Genomic DNA, 12168 nt, shown 5'->3' with positions numbered 1-12168 from the left:
TATGATAAATGATAACCTGTTAACAATGATAAGAATTCTAAGTAGCCCAACAGCGTTATCAGCTGCCCGCTTAATAAGGCAAAAACATCATGGATATTTTATACCTATCTATTTAAAACAATACATCGTGAATACATCATACAAAAATATTCTGTATCTGAAAAAAAAAATGAAATACATTTACTTACATACTTAACGACTTTAAATAACACAGACTATCTATGTAATTTTTATGGTAAATTTCAAGCCTTTAGCTTGACCACACTGTACTCGATTTGTAATCACGATTCTCAAATATTGCCAAAGAACGTAAATCGTAATGTAAATAAACAAAAGAACTACATTAAGAAGTACTAAACTACTAAGCTAAATTTGTAGATATCACAAAATTTACTTATTTACCAATTCCGATATTGTAAACGGTATAACGCCCATATATTACACTTTCTTGCTATGTAACGTATTATTTAACCATTTGATGACCAATTTAATTTTATTCCAGTTATTAAGAAAAGGTTACCTTAAAATTGTATAAGCGATGTCGGAATACGAGGTAGCATCAGGCGGACGGTTAAGGTTAAAATGTGATTCTGGAATTAAAAAGTGAGTAATGCTTCTCAATAACTTTAATGGAAACCATAATGCCTAGGTAGAAACATTTGTTATTAAAGTAGATATTTCTATTTACGTATAAGTTAAAAAGGAACCGCCATCTCCAGCGACGGACTGATGACCCGTCCCGGACAGCGAATCTGTCTAGAAGCCATCATCTCATAATGGCAGCATTAAACCTTAAAGGCCCGTTAAGCTTGATGATGATGATTTTTTAAAGTACATTTGTCAATGTGTGCGGTAGAGTTGTATAAGGTGTCAAACTCAGTTCACAGAACTACTGAGTTCAATTTCTAGAGCATTGTGAAACAATGTGGTCCGCCTCCACCTTGCATAAGATATGCTTATATAGAGGGGGTTGGGGGGAGTAAAAAATTAAATAAATGGAAAACATGTACGTTATTTATTTAGTCACTAATTTTTCCTATATAACGCTTATCAGTGGCTATACATGGTCATTAGTCATTGTTTAATCTCGAATAGGCTGCTTAATATATCTATTTGAAATTATTTCTTCGGTGCGAGTAGGTACATAAAATATATTTTTTAGGATACCAATTATTCCCATCTCTGTCTATCTAACATGGGAATTTAGATGTATATTTTGTTCATTGTATTAATTGATCTACCAATGCAATAAGGAATCTGGATACAGATTTTAATTTTTCAAAAAGTTCAATAAAGATAGGTTTCTTACATTTTTTAATTTTTAAATCCAATTTAAAATAAAATACATTTTATACCGAAAGGAAGTTTGGTGATAACTATATACAAATCAAATGTTTAGAAACAATAAGTAATTACCAATACTATAATTAAGTTTTTAGGTAGGTATGGCTTTTTTTCAAATTATTTATATAGAAAAATTCTATAAAATGAAAGAGCACTTTATTCCAAAGTAAGACAAATAGCAAAAAAGCAAATATTTAACAAATAAACACCAAGATACTAAAAATCCGAGCCTATTACTATTGACTTATGTTAACTAATATGCATTTTGCTCCTTTTTTAGAGTTTTAAAGGTAGATTTCAAATTTGTTGTTACTTTTTTATTAAAATAGCTGTATAATGTAAGATCTTTGGAAGACAAGAATATTTCACTATTTTTATTAATAAATATTATTTATCAAAATCCTTGATGCTTTATCAGTTGGACGATTTTTTCTACTTAATTAAACAACAATACCTCATAAAATAAATAAGTGAAACAATTGTTTGAAACAGGAAAAAAAAGAAGAACAATAAGGAAAAAGAAATGGAGAAAATTAATAAAGCATTAAAAGCTGAAGAAGTCAAAACAAAAGAGCATTATGTACCTCCAACCAAAGCCGAGTTAGCTTTTATGAAACAACAGGAAAAATTAGTAAGCATAGAATTAATGATATTTGTTTTATAACTGATGATTTTAATTAATATTTGTTTTATAGCAAAAAGAAAAAATTATGAAAGTGGCATCTATGACACATAAACAAAGAGTTGAAGAGTTTAATAGACACCTTGATAGCCTTACTGAACACTTTGATATACCTAAAGTCAGTTGGACTAAATAAATATGACAAACAATATGACAATGTAATATTCTAAGATATTTGTATATATATAAATATGTAAAGTTGCCTCTAATATTTATATATTTTTTTTATTTCCAATTTTTGTAATAAAAATTAACTTAACATCAAATTAAGATTTCATCATAATTTTTGTATAGAAGTATAGTAGTTATCTTATTAAACATTTGATTTATACAGTTTTTTTTAATTTTTATTAATATTAAATGAATAGTCCTGTGATTCCTAAAATTGTTTGTTTCTCGGTGCCCCTGTTGTAACTGAGGTTTTCTCAAGACGCTCTTCCCTAAGTCAAAGCATGAATAATCATAAAAAAGTAAAAATTGTTATACCAGGTTATATTCCGTGGTAGCATGCCTGTAAAGACACTAGTGCTTACATTTTGAGAACCGCTGGACTAGCCAATATTACATTATATCTATAAAGTTTTTAAAAAATCATGACTAATAATAATTTATTTTACCTTTTACTTTATATTTTGGTAATATATTGGTATACTTAGCAAACGGTTATAATATTTTTTAATTATGTTAGAGTTTCAAATGCTTTCTTCTAGCTAATAAGTAAAAGCTTGTGTTATAACAGTGGTAGAAAATCTGTGATGTACAGTGGGTAGGAATTTTTAATCAAATACAAGATGGAATCAGTTTTTATGTCTTAACCACTATGACATTGTATTGTTAGGAATACAAGTATAATGTTGTTTGTTAATTTTTTTTTTTTTACTTCCGTTAATTTCCTCCCCTTTCTCACACATAACATCTGCTTAAAGTGAAGCATGTATTAAATGAAAATTGAAGCTAATATAAAATATTAGACCATAACTATAACAGTATTGATTGATTACAAATACAGGAATTTTATTTCTTTCCATATTGGACGCTAAGTATTATTTTAATTTTTGCTGCCTGCTAAAAATATTAGGTTTCAACCTCTCTCTTTGAAGCTATATTGCTAGACATTTATACCTATTTGTTATCAGAAGCTACTACTGGACAACCTATTTACAGTCTACTAGCAAGATAAAATGCAAAAATAAGTTTTAATTTTTTTTCGTTTATTTTTTAAATCCATTATAATAATATAAATTTCAATTCAAATAGTAAATTAAGAAGAAGTTTATTAATGAAAATAATGTTATTTGTATACTATTCAAACAGTTTAGTTGACGATTCCCACAAATTCATAATAAATCGTTTACCAAGGTTATTTTCGTGTAATAAATCTATCACGTTGTTCACGACATCTGTATGGATTTCATTACTTGGAGTTAAGAAATGAGAGTTGGTCGTTGGGTCTCCACTCGCCATTTTTCATGTACGCCGGCTGAGACATAATAGTTCCAAAAGGCAAATTAAATGTTCCTACAATTAAAAACTTGTTGCGGCCATTACAATTGATAATAACATTTATTATCAGTCCTCAGGTTATTTTCCTATTACTATATAACCAGAAGGGAAACTTTAAAAAAATTACGAGCCGCCGAAAAAGCCCGATTGCCGTATTGTTTTATTGGTCGAACTATAATAGTTTGGTCACAGAATAACAAATTATTAATTATTCTGTGGATTGACAATAATGGACCATGGGTAATTCCAGGAAAAAGCGTGAAAACTATACGTAATCGGCAAAAACAACGTCGGAAACTTATCAGTCCCGGCCTAGGTTTCCCTTCTGGTTATTCTATAGTATTAACACAAACTATAATATTTGTTAATTTGTTTTGTCTTTTTTATAAGATTAAAAATATTACTTTTTTTTTATATTTAATACTAACCCATGTTAGGTAAGTTTTGAAATTGCAGTTGAATTGTACTTACTTAAATAATTATAGATAAAGAAATAGAAGTGAATTAAGGTATGTTTTTCTAAAAATCGAATTTCTGAACCATGGATCCTAATGTGCCAAGTCGTAAGTGTACAGTATTATTTAATTTGGTACTAATAATAATAACAAAAACAAAACTAATTTACAAATGTACAAGGTATCTTTTAAAACAAATTTAATTCACAATAGTATATGCATATGAAGGGCACAGGGGAAGAACGGTAGTAGTCCATTTATGAACATTTTTATTTTCAAATAGTTTTAACATTTGCCATTCATTTTTTTTATTTATGTCAATAGATTGTTTAAATAAATACATTTTTTTATTAGAATAGCACTAAATGTAATTTGTTTTGTTCTTATGTAAGAGAGAGAGGAATTCATGAACATTGTTTTCCTTATACTCTAAAATATTCATAAATGGACTACTACCGTTCTTCCTCTGTGTCCTTCATATTTTCCGAAGAAAATGTAAGTGCATTGAAAAGTATTATATTATATACTATGTTTTAGATTGCCCTGGTACAGAGAGCACATCTGCTGGTAAAGCTTCTGCGTGCCAAGGATGTCCAAATCAGAATATATGTGCATCTGGAGTTACTCAAACTCCTGATCCTGGTAAGTATGTTGAAATATATTTTTTAGTTTGACACTGAAAATCTTTGTTGGAGTTTGAACAGAGATTAAAAAAATGTAATGAGAATATTGATAAATGTATCAAGTACGGTGTATGTATAAAAGCGAGTTCAGCTATTTGAAAAAAATAAGAGTAAAAAGTAGCAGTTAGGAATAAAGGTAGATTCATGTAAAAATTAAATGATTGAGTATAAAATAAAATATAAACACTGTATCTGTTTTATTGATATAAAATATTGAATATCGATTGAATTTGAAGTTATTGTTTTTAGCACTAGAGGTACTGAAGTATCGAATGTCCTCGATAAAAAATAAGATCTTAGTGCTGTCTGGAAAAGGTGGAGTTGGTAAAAGCACTTTTACTTCTTTGCTGGCTCGAGTAATAGCAAGTGAAAACGAACAACTAAATGTAACCTACAATGAACTTTTTCTTATAAACAAAATTATAATATTGTATATATTTTTTCTCTAAAGGTCGGTGTGTTAGATGTTGACATTTGTGGACCTTCCCTTCCATGTGTCTTTGGCGTTCAAGATGAAAAAGTGTGTATTTAATGTTATATGTTTTAGTTACCATTTGCAGATGAAATATAATATAGTTAAAATAATTCTATAAATGTTATTAGGTACATCAAAGTGGATCAGGATTGTCACCAGTGGTAATGTTAAATTTATTAATTAATGTTGTATAATTTGACTTAAGGCGCTGGGTATGTTTTTTACTTAAATACATGCTTTACGAGAAGTGAAGACGCCTCTCTAGAGTTATCAGATTTGGCTGTTTTTTTTTTTTGAAAGAGTAAGGGTTTTTCATACGCCTTCAATTTTCAAAATTAAATTAATGACAGTTTAAAGACAACTTTTTTCTTTAAACTGTTTAATTCTTTAAAAATTAGTTGTATGCACTGTAAAAAGTGCTCTTAAAAAAAAAATATACCTTATACGTAATACAAGTGAAATGTTATAAATCAAGTTTACATAATTGAAATTAAAAAACTGCCCATAGTGATGACACTGGAGCTATTTTTATATAGTTTAAACATTTATGAATTAACTAAAAAAATGTTTTTCTCAAAGTTTGTTGAAGAAAACTTATCCATTATGTCTGTTGGATTTTTGCTGGAAGATAAAGACGATGCAGTTATTTGGAGAGGGCCAAAGAAAAATGGTATTATTATTTACTTTCTTACTACTGAACGATTTAAGTATTTAACACTTTTGTAATTAAAAAAATATAGAAAATATTAGTAAGTTTGAAGAGTGACTTCGACTACAAAATATGAGTAATTTGATAAATTATTAAGAATTAATGGGTTCAAGACAAACAGCAATTCTGTACACTTATTTATACAATATAATTTAATAACACTTGTTGCATAAGTTATATTGTATATTTATCTATAATTTAGTCACAATTATAACACTATTTTTCAGCCATGATTAAACAATTTCTGACCGAAGTGGATTGGGGTGACATATTAGATTATTTGATTGTTGATACGCCGCCAGGAACATCTGACGAACATCTGTCGCTAGCACAGTTCCTCAAATGTACTGACAATTTTTCGGCAATTGTCGTAACTACACCTCAAGAAGTATCGCTGTTAGATGTTCGCAAAGAATTAGATTTTGCTAAAAAAGTTGGCCTACCCGTATTGGGTGTTGTAGAAAACATGTCGACTTTTGTTTGTCCTAAATGCAAAGTTACGTCTGAAATATTTCCGAAAAACACTGGTGGTGCAGCTCAAATGGCACTCGATATGGGAGTATCGTTTCTTGGTTCAGTTCCGTTTGACCCAACATTAGGTCGATGCTGTGATGAAGGGGTTAATTTCCTACAGAACCATACCGAATCTCCAACTGTTAAAGCCATACAATTAATTGTAGAAAGTAATAAACAAAAAAATATCTCATTATTACTACTATTTTATTTAATCAAAATATTATTTTGTACTTTGTTTCAGATATAACAAGAAGTTTACAAATAATTTGAATAATTACTAATATCAAAGTGATAAATTATGTTGGCGTTTAAAATTTGTTTAAATTATCAAGCGAATTTCTTATATGATAAAAAATAAATGTTAAAGATAATATAATGTTTAAATTGAATTTTTGTAATGGAACCCATCCCACTATTTTAGTTCATGGTCACCTAAGAGAAAGTGAATTAGCAGTGATGTTGTGTTATTCATTTGGTGTATGGAGTAGAACACGGCCTGTTACTTTTTAATCAATAGTACATACAATGAATATATATGTATACAATGAAACTACAGTGTAATTTTATTATAACATTGGAGTTTACTTTGAGACATTACACTCAACATGAAGGTAAATAAAATATGTCTGATATTTATTATTAATAAATTTATTCAAATTAATACATTAACTCTCATATGAAACTATTTCAATTTCAATGAGTAGTCAGGTGTTGTATATTAAAACAGAATCGTCAGGATTTATTGTTCTAAGCGAAACTTAACTTAAGTATATCTAGTGTGAGCTAAGGTTGAATACAATTTTGGTTTCATCAATCAATCTGCAGAGATTTAAACTATTTTTATTGTTTACATTCCAAAACAGTTTCAGGTTAAATTGATTTTAGTGATGATATGCGTATATACTGTGCTTGGAGCAAAATTTGAAGCGTTCTATCCAAGAGAAGCATATGGAGTCAGTAACGGAGCATCCAGGTCTCCTCATGGTCATGGCTCATTTTATAAATACAGAAATCCAGCTCTTGTAGACGCTAAAAATTCACCAGCTTACGGTTATAGATTTGATGGTAAAAGACGTTTCAACTTTGACTAAATCAATAAATATGCTGTAATTTTGTTTTTTTTTTCGATAATAAGACATTTTTTTTAGTAATAAAATTAAAATAACAAAAAAAATACTTTAAGGAAATATAAAAATAGTATAAAAGTATATATTTTTTTAACATAAAAATAATTTTCCAAAACCTTACCACTATAATGAATAGAACTATAATTTAAGAGAAAATATGTTATAACTCCATTTTGAGAGATTAAAAAATAATTGTTTTTATACAATTAAAAAAAAACACTTTCTGACATATAAATATAGTTTGTCATTTAGTATAAAAAAAGGATTTGCTTGATTTTATTTATTCAAGTCCACTAGTTGTAATGTAAAATAATACAAAATTATGAGATTTTAAAATAAAACTATGTTAAAGAGTTCATAGTTCTTAGCAAAATTGTACTGCTCTTCAGTGTTATACTAGACGTGTAGATAGTTATCTACTTTTATTTTAGGTGCCGGTCGAGAAAACGGCGAAAGCCATGTGACTGATACCCTACCAAATACTGATTGTAAACTTTTCCATTTTGATTTCTTCATCCATCGTGCTTCTTCTTTTTTCAATTGTTCAATACCCTAAAGGAAAAAATATTAACTATCAATTCATATAAAACAGTATGTGTAACATGCTTGATTATTCAAACTATTTTAAGGAAATATTTTTCATGGTTTAGACTTTAGTAACAGTTAGTTAATAATAAAGGTTTTAACCCCGTCTGTGGTTGTTGCCTTGATAAAGAAAGTAAATATTATGTTCTTTTATTATATTGTATTTATCTAAATCAAAAATGTTTTCAACATTTATAAAATTGCATATTGTAGTAAAAAGAACTTTTTTATCGAGATAACAAGTACATACCGTTTCGTCAGAGCATATGGCCTGAAGTTGCGTGACAAACATGACCATAGTGAAAATTGCAAATAGTAATGCTTCAAACCCTAAAAATATTAAAAATACTACTGTAGCAGGAGGAGTATACCAAGAACATTGCTTCCACTCGGAATGTAGACACCAAACAAATTGGCTGACACATAAGTATAATGCGTGCAAAGACATAGCAGCAATGTACAACTGGAAGTATAAAAATTAAAACATTATACAATGAAGAATATTTTAAGGCCCATTTCACACATGTAGCGTAAGAAAATATGATATTTAAGTGTTTTCAGGTTTAAGTGCATAATACAGGATACACTCGTTTGTTATGATCCATATATAAGGCATGTCTGTCCCAAATTCATATGCGGCATATAAAAACCATGCTTACCATAAGCGTAATGTGTGAAATAAGCATAATGCTGATTTTTTTGTCAAGAAAATTTAAATTACCGTAAAAAGTACGAAGAATTTTTGGTTTTTTTCTCCAACACAATTGTTAACCCAAGGACAATGATGATCCATTTTTCGAATACATCTAAAAAAATATTTTACATCATACTAAAATTATTCATAACTTGGCAAAATAGGTTCTAGTCACAAGTTGTAATAACCATTAAAAATGTTAAATTTTCAATAAGTATGATACAATCTGTACATATAAAAGGTAAAATTGAATATTATCATTTAAAACCAACTTTAGCCTTAGGCTGGATATCTTGATTAAAGATGTATTTAGAATAGGTTGAATTTTTAGTAAATTCTATCCGAGTAATTTGCTCAAAAATGCTTTAATAAGTTTTAGGGCTGAGTATCAGCACGATCTGATATCCTATATCTCGCTCATAATTCTCAAAAAAAAATTTAAAACTAAAACGACAAAACTAACAGGGGTACCGTTAGTTTTGTCACAAAAAGACCATATTATTTGATGTCACATAATTCATATCGGATGTAGTATAGGATATCAAATTAATAGGCCCGATATACCGGTTTTTATTAGTGTTGGCTTATGTTTTATGATAGAATAATCGGTATCAGAAATTAATCGGCTTAAAATATCAGATATCAGGAAAATTAATATTGGCTCAAGCCTAATAAATTTGTCCATGCATAAAATCAAGGATTTTTTTTAACTCATTAAAAATTATTATTCCATAAAAATAATATTTTTTTTACCCACATTTTTACTAATTACGACATATTTTTGTTCTTGTAATGAAAATGAAAACAAAAAACATTTGATATTTTTTATTTCAATTAAATCATTTTTACCTTTGACAAACTGAACAATGATGAGCTCTTGTTGGTTTAATACAGCAGCATTTTGGACATTTATATATGACTTGACCTTCACGTAATCCTAAATGTTGTATCATTTCCTTAGTTGCATTTCCTTTAGGTACAGCACCCTAAAAATTGCAACAAAAATATTTAAAACATAATACAGTGTAGCTTATTTCTTAAACACATTTAATATAACTATAGAGTCACAATAAAATATATTTTTATTTAACTGTTTATTCATATAACTATTTATTATTTTTATAAATTAGATTCTAAAGAAAAGATTTTAATAGAATTCATTGTAATTATACTTCACATAATATTAGTTATATTTTGAGTTCAGTATTATTTTATTAGCATACATTTTATTGAATAGTTTTTTGTTATGACATAGTAAGGTAGCTCATATAAATATGAAAAACATCTCAAATTTTCAATAAAAATGTTTAAAATGGTATTTTATATAATTATGTACAGTTCTACTTACTGGATCAGTGAACATTGTACGTAAATGTGATGCCATAGCAAGGAACGCTAAACTTTGAAATATCACCATATTTATAAATTGAAAAATTGGATATGGACATGGTAGAAGAGTAACAAAAGTGACAACAAACTCAGCATACAGTATCAATAACCATGTAAATATTGCACATATAATCCCACATATATCCTAGGAAAAAAAAAATTAACATGCTTTATCTTGTAAAATTGAAAACAAAAATTACTTGTATACACCATAAGGATCCACCACAGCATCGATTATGTGGATCGACCCCTTTATTCGGATAAATTATCATTTGATCGTTAATGTCCATGATCATCTTTTTCTTGTATCATTGTACGTTGGTGGATACATCTTAATATATGATTAAACTAGAGTTTTAATTTATACAAGTAATGAATAACACTAAATAGGAAAATCGAAATTCATCCAAGTAAATTAACTATTCAAAATTAGAATACCCGCTTGAAGTGGATCATCAATAATTAAAATTTTAAATTTAAATACTACGTTGGTATATTTTATTACCGTTATTATCATAATGATAATAATTGGTAAATAATAAGATTCATTATAGCTATTATGTTATGTAAAATAGTTATTATTATCTATTATGAATTTATGACACTCAAGTCTCAACAGTCAACATTCGTCAGTCGATGTTATCATTTAGCAGAAAATGTAGGAAATGAAAACATTGATAGCATCATAATCAGGTAGCTACGGTTATTACTTAACTGATATGATCACATCAATAATCTAAATTCGAAGCCACGATAAATAAATAAATGCGGTAAGGGGACTTTCTACTTTTTCTAGTTTTTAAGAAGAGAAGAAAACTAAATAATAAACATGTCTCCTTCCTATCGAAAACATTGTTATCATGACCACATTATTATAAATAATATATGTTTTGTTCGTCACTTTTTAGCAGACTGCAGATGTATTTATTCCATGTCACTTAAATTATAAATAAAAATAATATTGTTATGAACATTTCCCTTTTCTGTTGTAAACAGTAATTCTGTCTACTTACTATTTTTGGTAGTTTGGGCTATTGTATTTGTCTTCTTTCCGCAGTTTACGACTTATGTACGTGTGCTTAGTACTAAAAATTAAAAGATGTCAGGATCATCGATAAAAGTAGACTTGTCCCCGTTCTGCTGTTAGTCAAATGGTTACCTATAAGATAAGTACATAATTAAAAACGTCCAATGGGTTCTAAAATATATTTGATTAGAAAAATGTACAATCTGTATTCTGTACAGGTGAATTCGTACAATAAGAATAGGTATGTTATGATAATAATAATATTTAAAAATTAGCAGTGTATGACGTGTGTGGAGTTCATCATTGGTATAACTCCATGATTACAATACCTAAATGGTGATTTATGCAGTCATACATTTCCCAGATTTATTGAAATTCGAACCACCCCGCTCAAGTACTGCAGGATTTTTAAATAAATAATTTAATAACTATTATACTCTAAAGTTTTCTACTTTGCCTTCTATAGAAAATATATTCTTCCAAGACCTTATGAAAATTATAATCTAAACATGATACTTTTGTTAAGCCATACAGCATACTGATGAAAACAATTATTATAAATCGTTTACATCGAAGTCAGAAACACAATACTAAAAAAAAAATACCTATTAATTAGTATACATTTAATTAGTACGAATACATACATAGGTAAGCCTATTTTACTTGTGTATAATTTGTTATGCTATTACTTATTAATTATTAATATTTATTTAATTAATAATAAATATGTTTATTATATTATATTTGAATGTCAATTAAAGGACTAACTATATTGTATTTAAACTACAAAGTAGGATAGGTAGTAAGTACCTACTGTATATTATTACATGTAACATGTAGTTCGTTAACTTATAACTAAACATTTAAATAAATTTATAATTTACTAGAAAACCAGAAGTACCTGATATTCAGACTACGAAACTACCAGATTTATTTCCTCAAATTATTATTCAAATTTCAAAACAAGTACCTACTGTTC

General features: G+C 27.9%; 4 protein-coding genes across 7 annotated transcripts; 3 read left to right on the top strand and 1 right to left on the bottom strand.

Annotated features, from left to right (window-relative positions):
- Positions 1-292: 292 nt before the first annotated feature.
- Positions 293-2402, top strand: LOC126833184 (protein FAM32A). 2 transcript variants are annotated; one of them, XM_050564337.1, is made up of 4 exons: positions 293-422; positions 503-603; positions 1837-1975; positions 2040-2402. In XM_050564337.1, exons 2-4 carry the CDS (start codon positions 539-541, stop codon positions 2160-2162), a joined length of 327 nt encoding a protein of 108 aa, XP_050420294.1. In that variant the 5' UTR covers positions 293-422; positions 503-538; the 3' UTR covers positions 2163-2402. The 2 variants fall into 2 exon arrangements, with proteins under 2 accessions (XP_050420294.1, XP_050420293.1); XM_050564336.1 differs by having other exon boundaries at positions 318-603.
- A 1257-nt stretch (positions 2403-3659) lies between these two features.
- On the top strand, positions 3660-6897 carry LOC126833178 (cytosolic Fe-S cluster assembly factor NUBP1 homolog). Of its 3 annotated transcripts, XR_007684904.1 has the most exons (9): positions 3675-4092; positions 4522-4626; positions 4917-5053; positions 5119-5187; positions 5271-5303; positions 5722-5812; positions 6079-6534; positions 6609-6709; positions 6789-6897. XR_007684904.1 is itself a non-coding variant. In XM_050564326.1 (8 exons), the coding sequence occupies exons 1-8, from the start codon at positions 4071-4073 to the stop codon at positions 6635-6637; spliced, it is 942 nt and encodes a 313-aa protein (XP_050420283.1). In that variant the 5' UTR covers positions 3675-4070; the 3' UTR covers positions 6638-6751. The 3 variants fall into 3 exon arrangements, 2 of the variants coding, with proteins under 2 accessions (XP_050420284.1, XP_050420283.1); XM_050564326.1 differs by lacking the exon at positions 6789-6897 and having other exon boundaries at positions 6609-6751; XM_050564327.1 differs by lacking the exons at positions 4917-5053; positions 6789-6897 and having other exon boundaries at positions 3660-4092; positions 6609-6751.
- LOC126833185 (uncharacterized) lies at positions 6855-7485 on the top strand. Its single transcript, XM_050564338.1, has 2 exons — positions 6855-6978; positions 7231-7485. The coding sequence occupies exons 1-2, from the start codon at positions 6973-6975 to the stop codon at positions 7456-7458; spliced, it is 234 nt and encodes a 77-aa protein (XP_050420295.1). The 5' UTR covers positions 6855-6972; the 3' UTR covers positions 7459-7485.
- Positions 7486-7656: 171 nt separating this feature from the next.
- Positions 7657-11072, bottom strand: LOC126833179 (palmitoyltransferase ZDHHC3). The gene is made up of 6 exons (XM_050564328.1): positions 10363-11072; positions 10122-10307; positions 9623-9759; positions 8801-8885; positions 8330-8542; positions 7657-8046 (listed from the first exon to the last, which is right to left on the bottom strand). Exons 1-6 carry the CDS (start codon positions 10456-10458, stop codon positions 7891-7893), a joined length of 873 nt encoding a protein of 290 aa, XP_050420285.1. The 5' UTR covers positions 10459-11072; the 3' UTR covers positions 7657-7890.
- Between the last annotated feature and the right edge of the window lie 1096 nt (positions 11073-12168).

Source organism: Adelges cooleyi, unplaced genomic scaffold (genome assembly GCF_023614345.1).
Source record: "Adelges cooleyi isolate 19-005CV unplaced genomic scaffold, UGA_ACOO_1.1 ACOO_flye_CR_arks_rails_tigmint_CR_PRNA_2, whole genome shotgun sequence".
Classification (NCBI taxonomy): Eukaryota; Metazoa; Arthropoda; class Insecta; order Hemiptera; family Adelgidae; genus Adelges; species Adelges cooleyi.
Note: the sequence above shows the minus strand (reverse complement) of the source record. Positions and strands in the feature narration are given on the sequence as shown.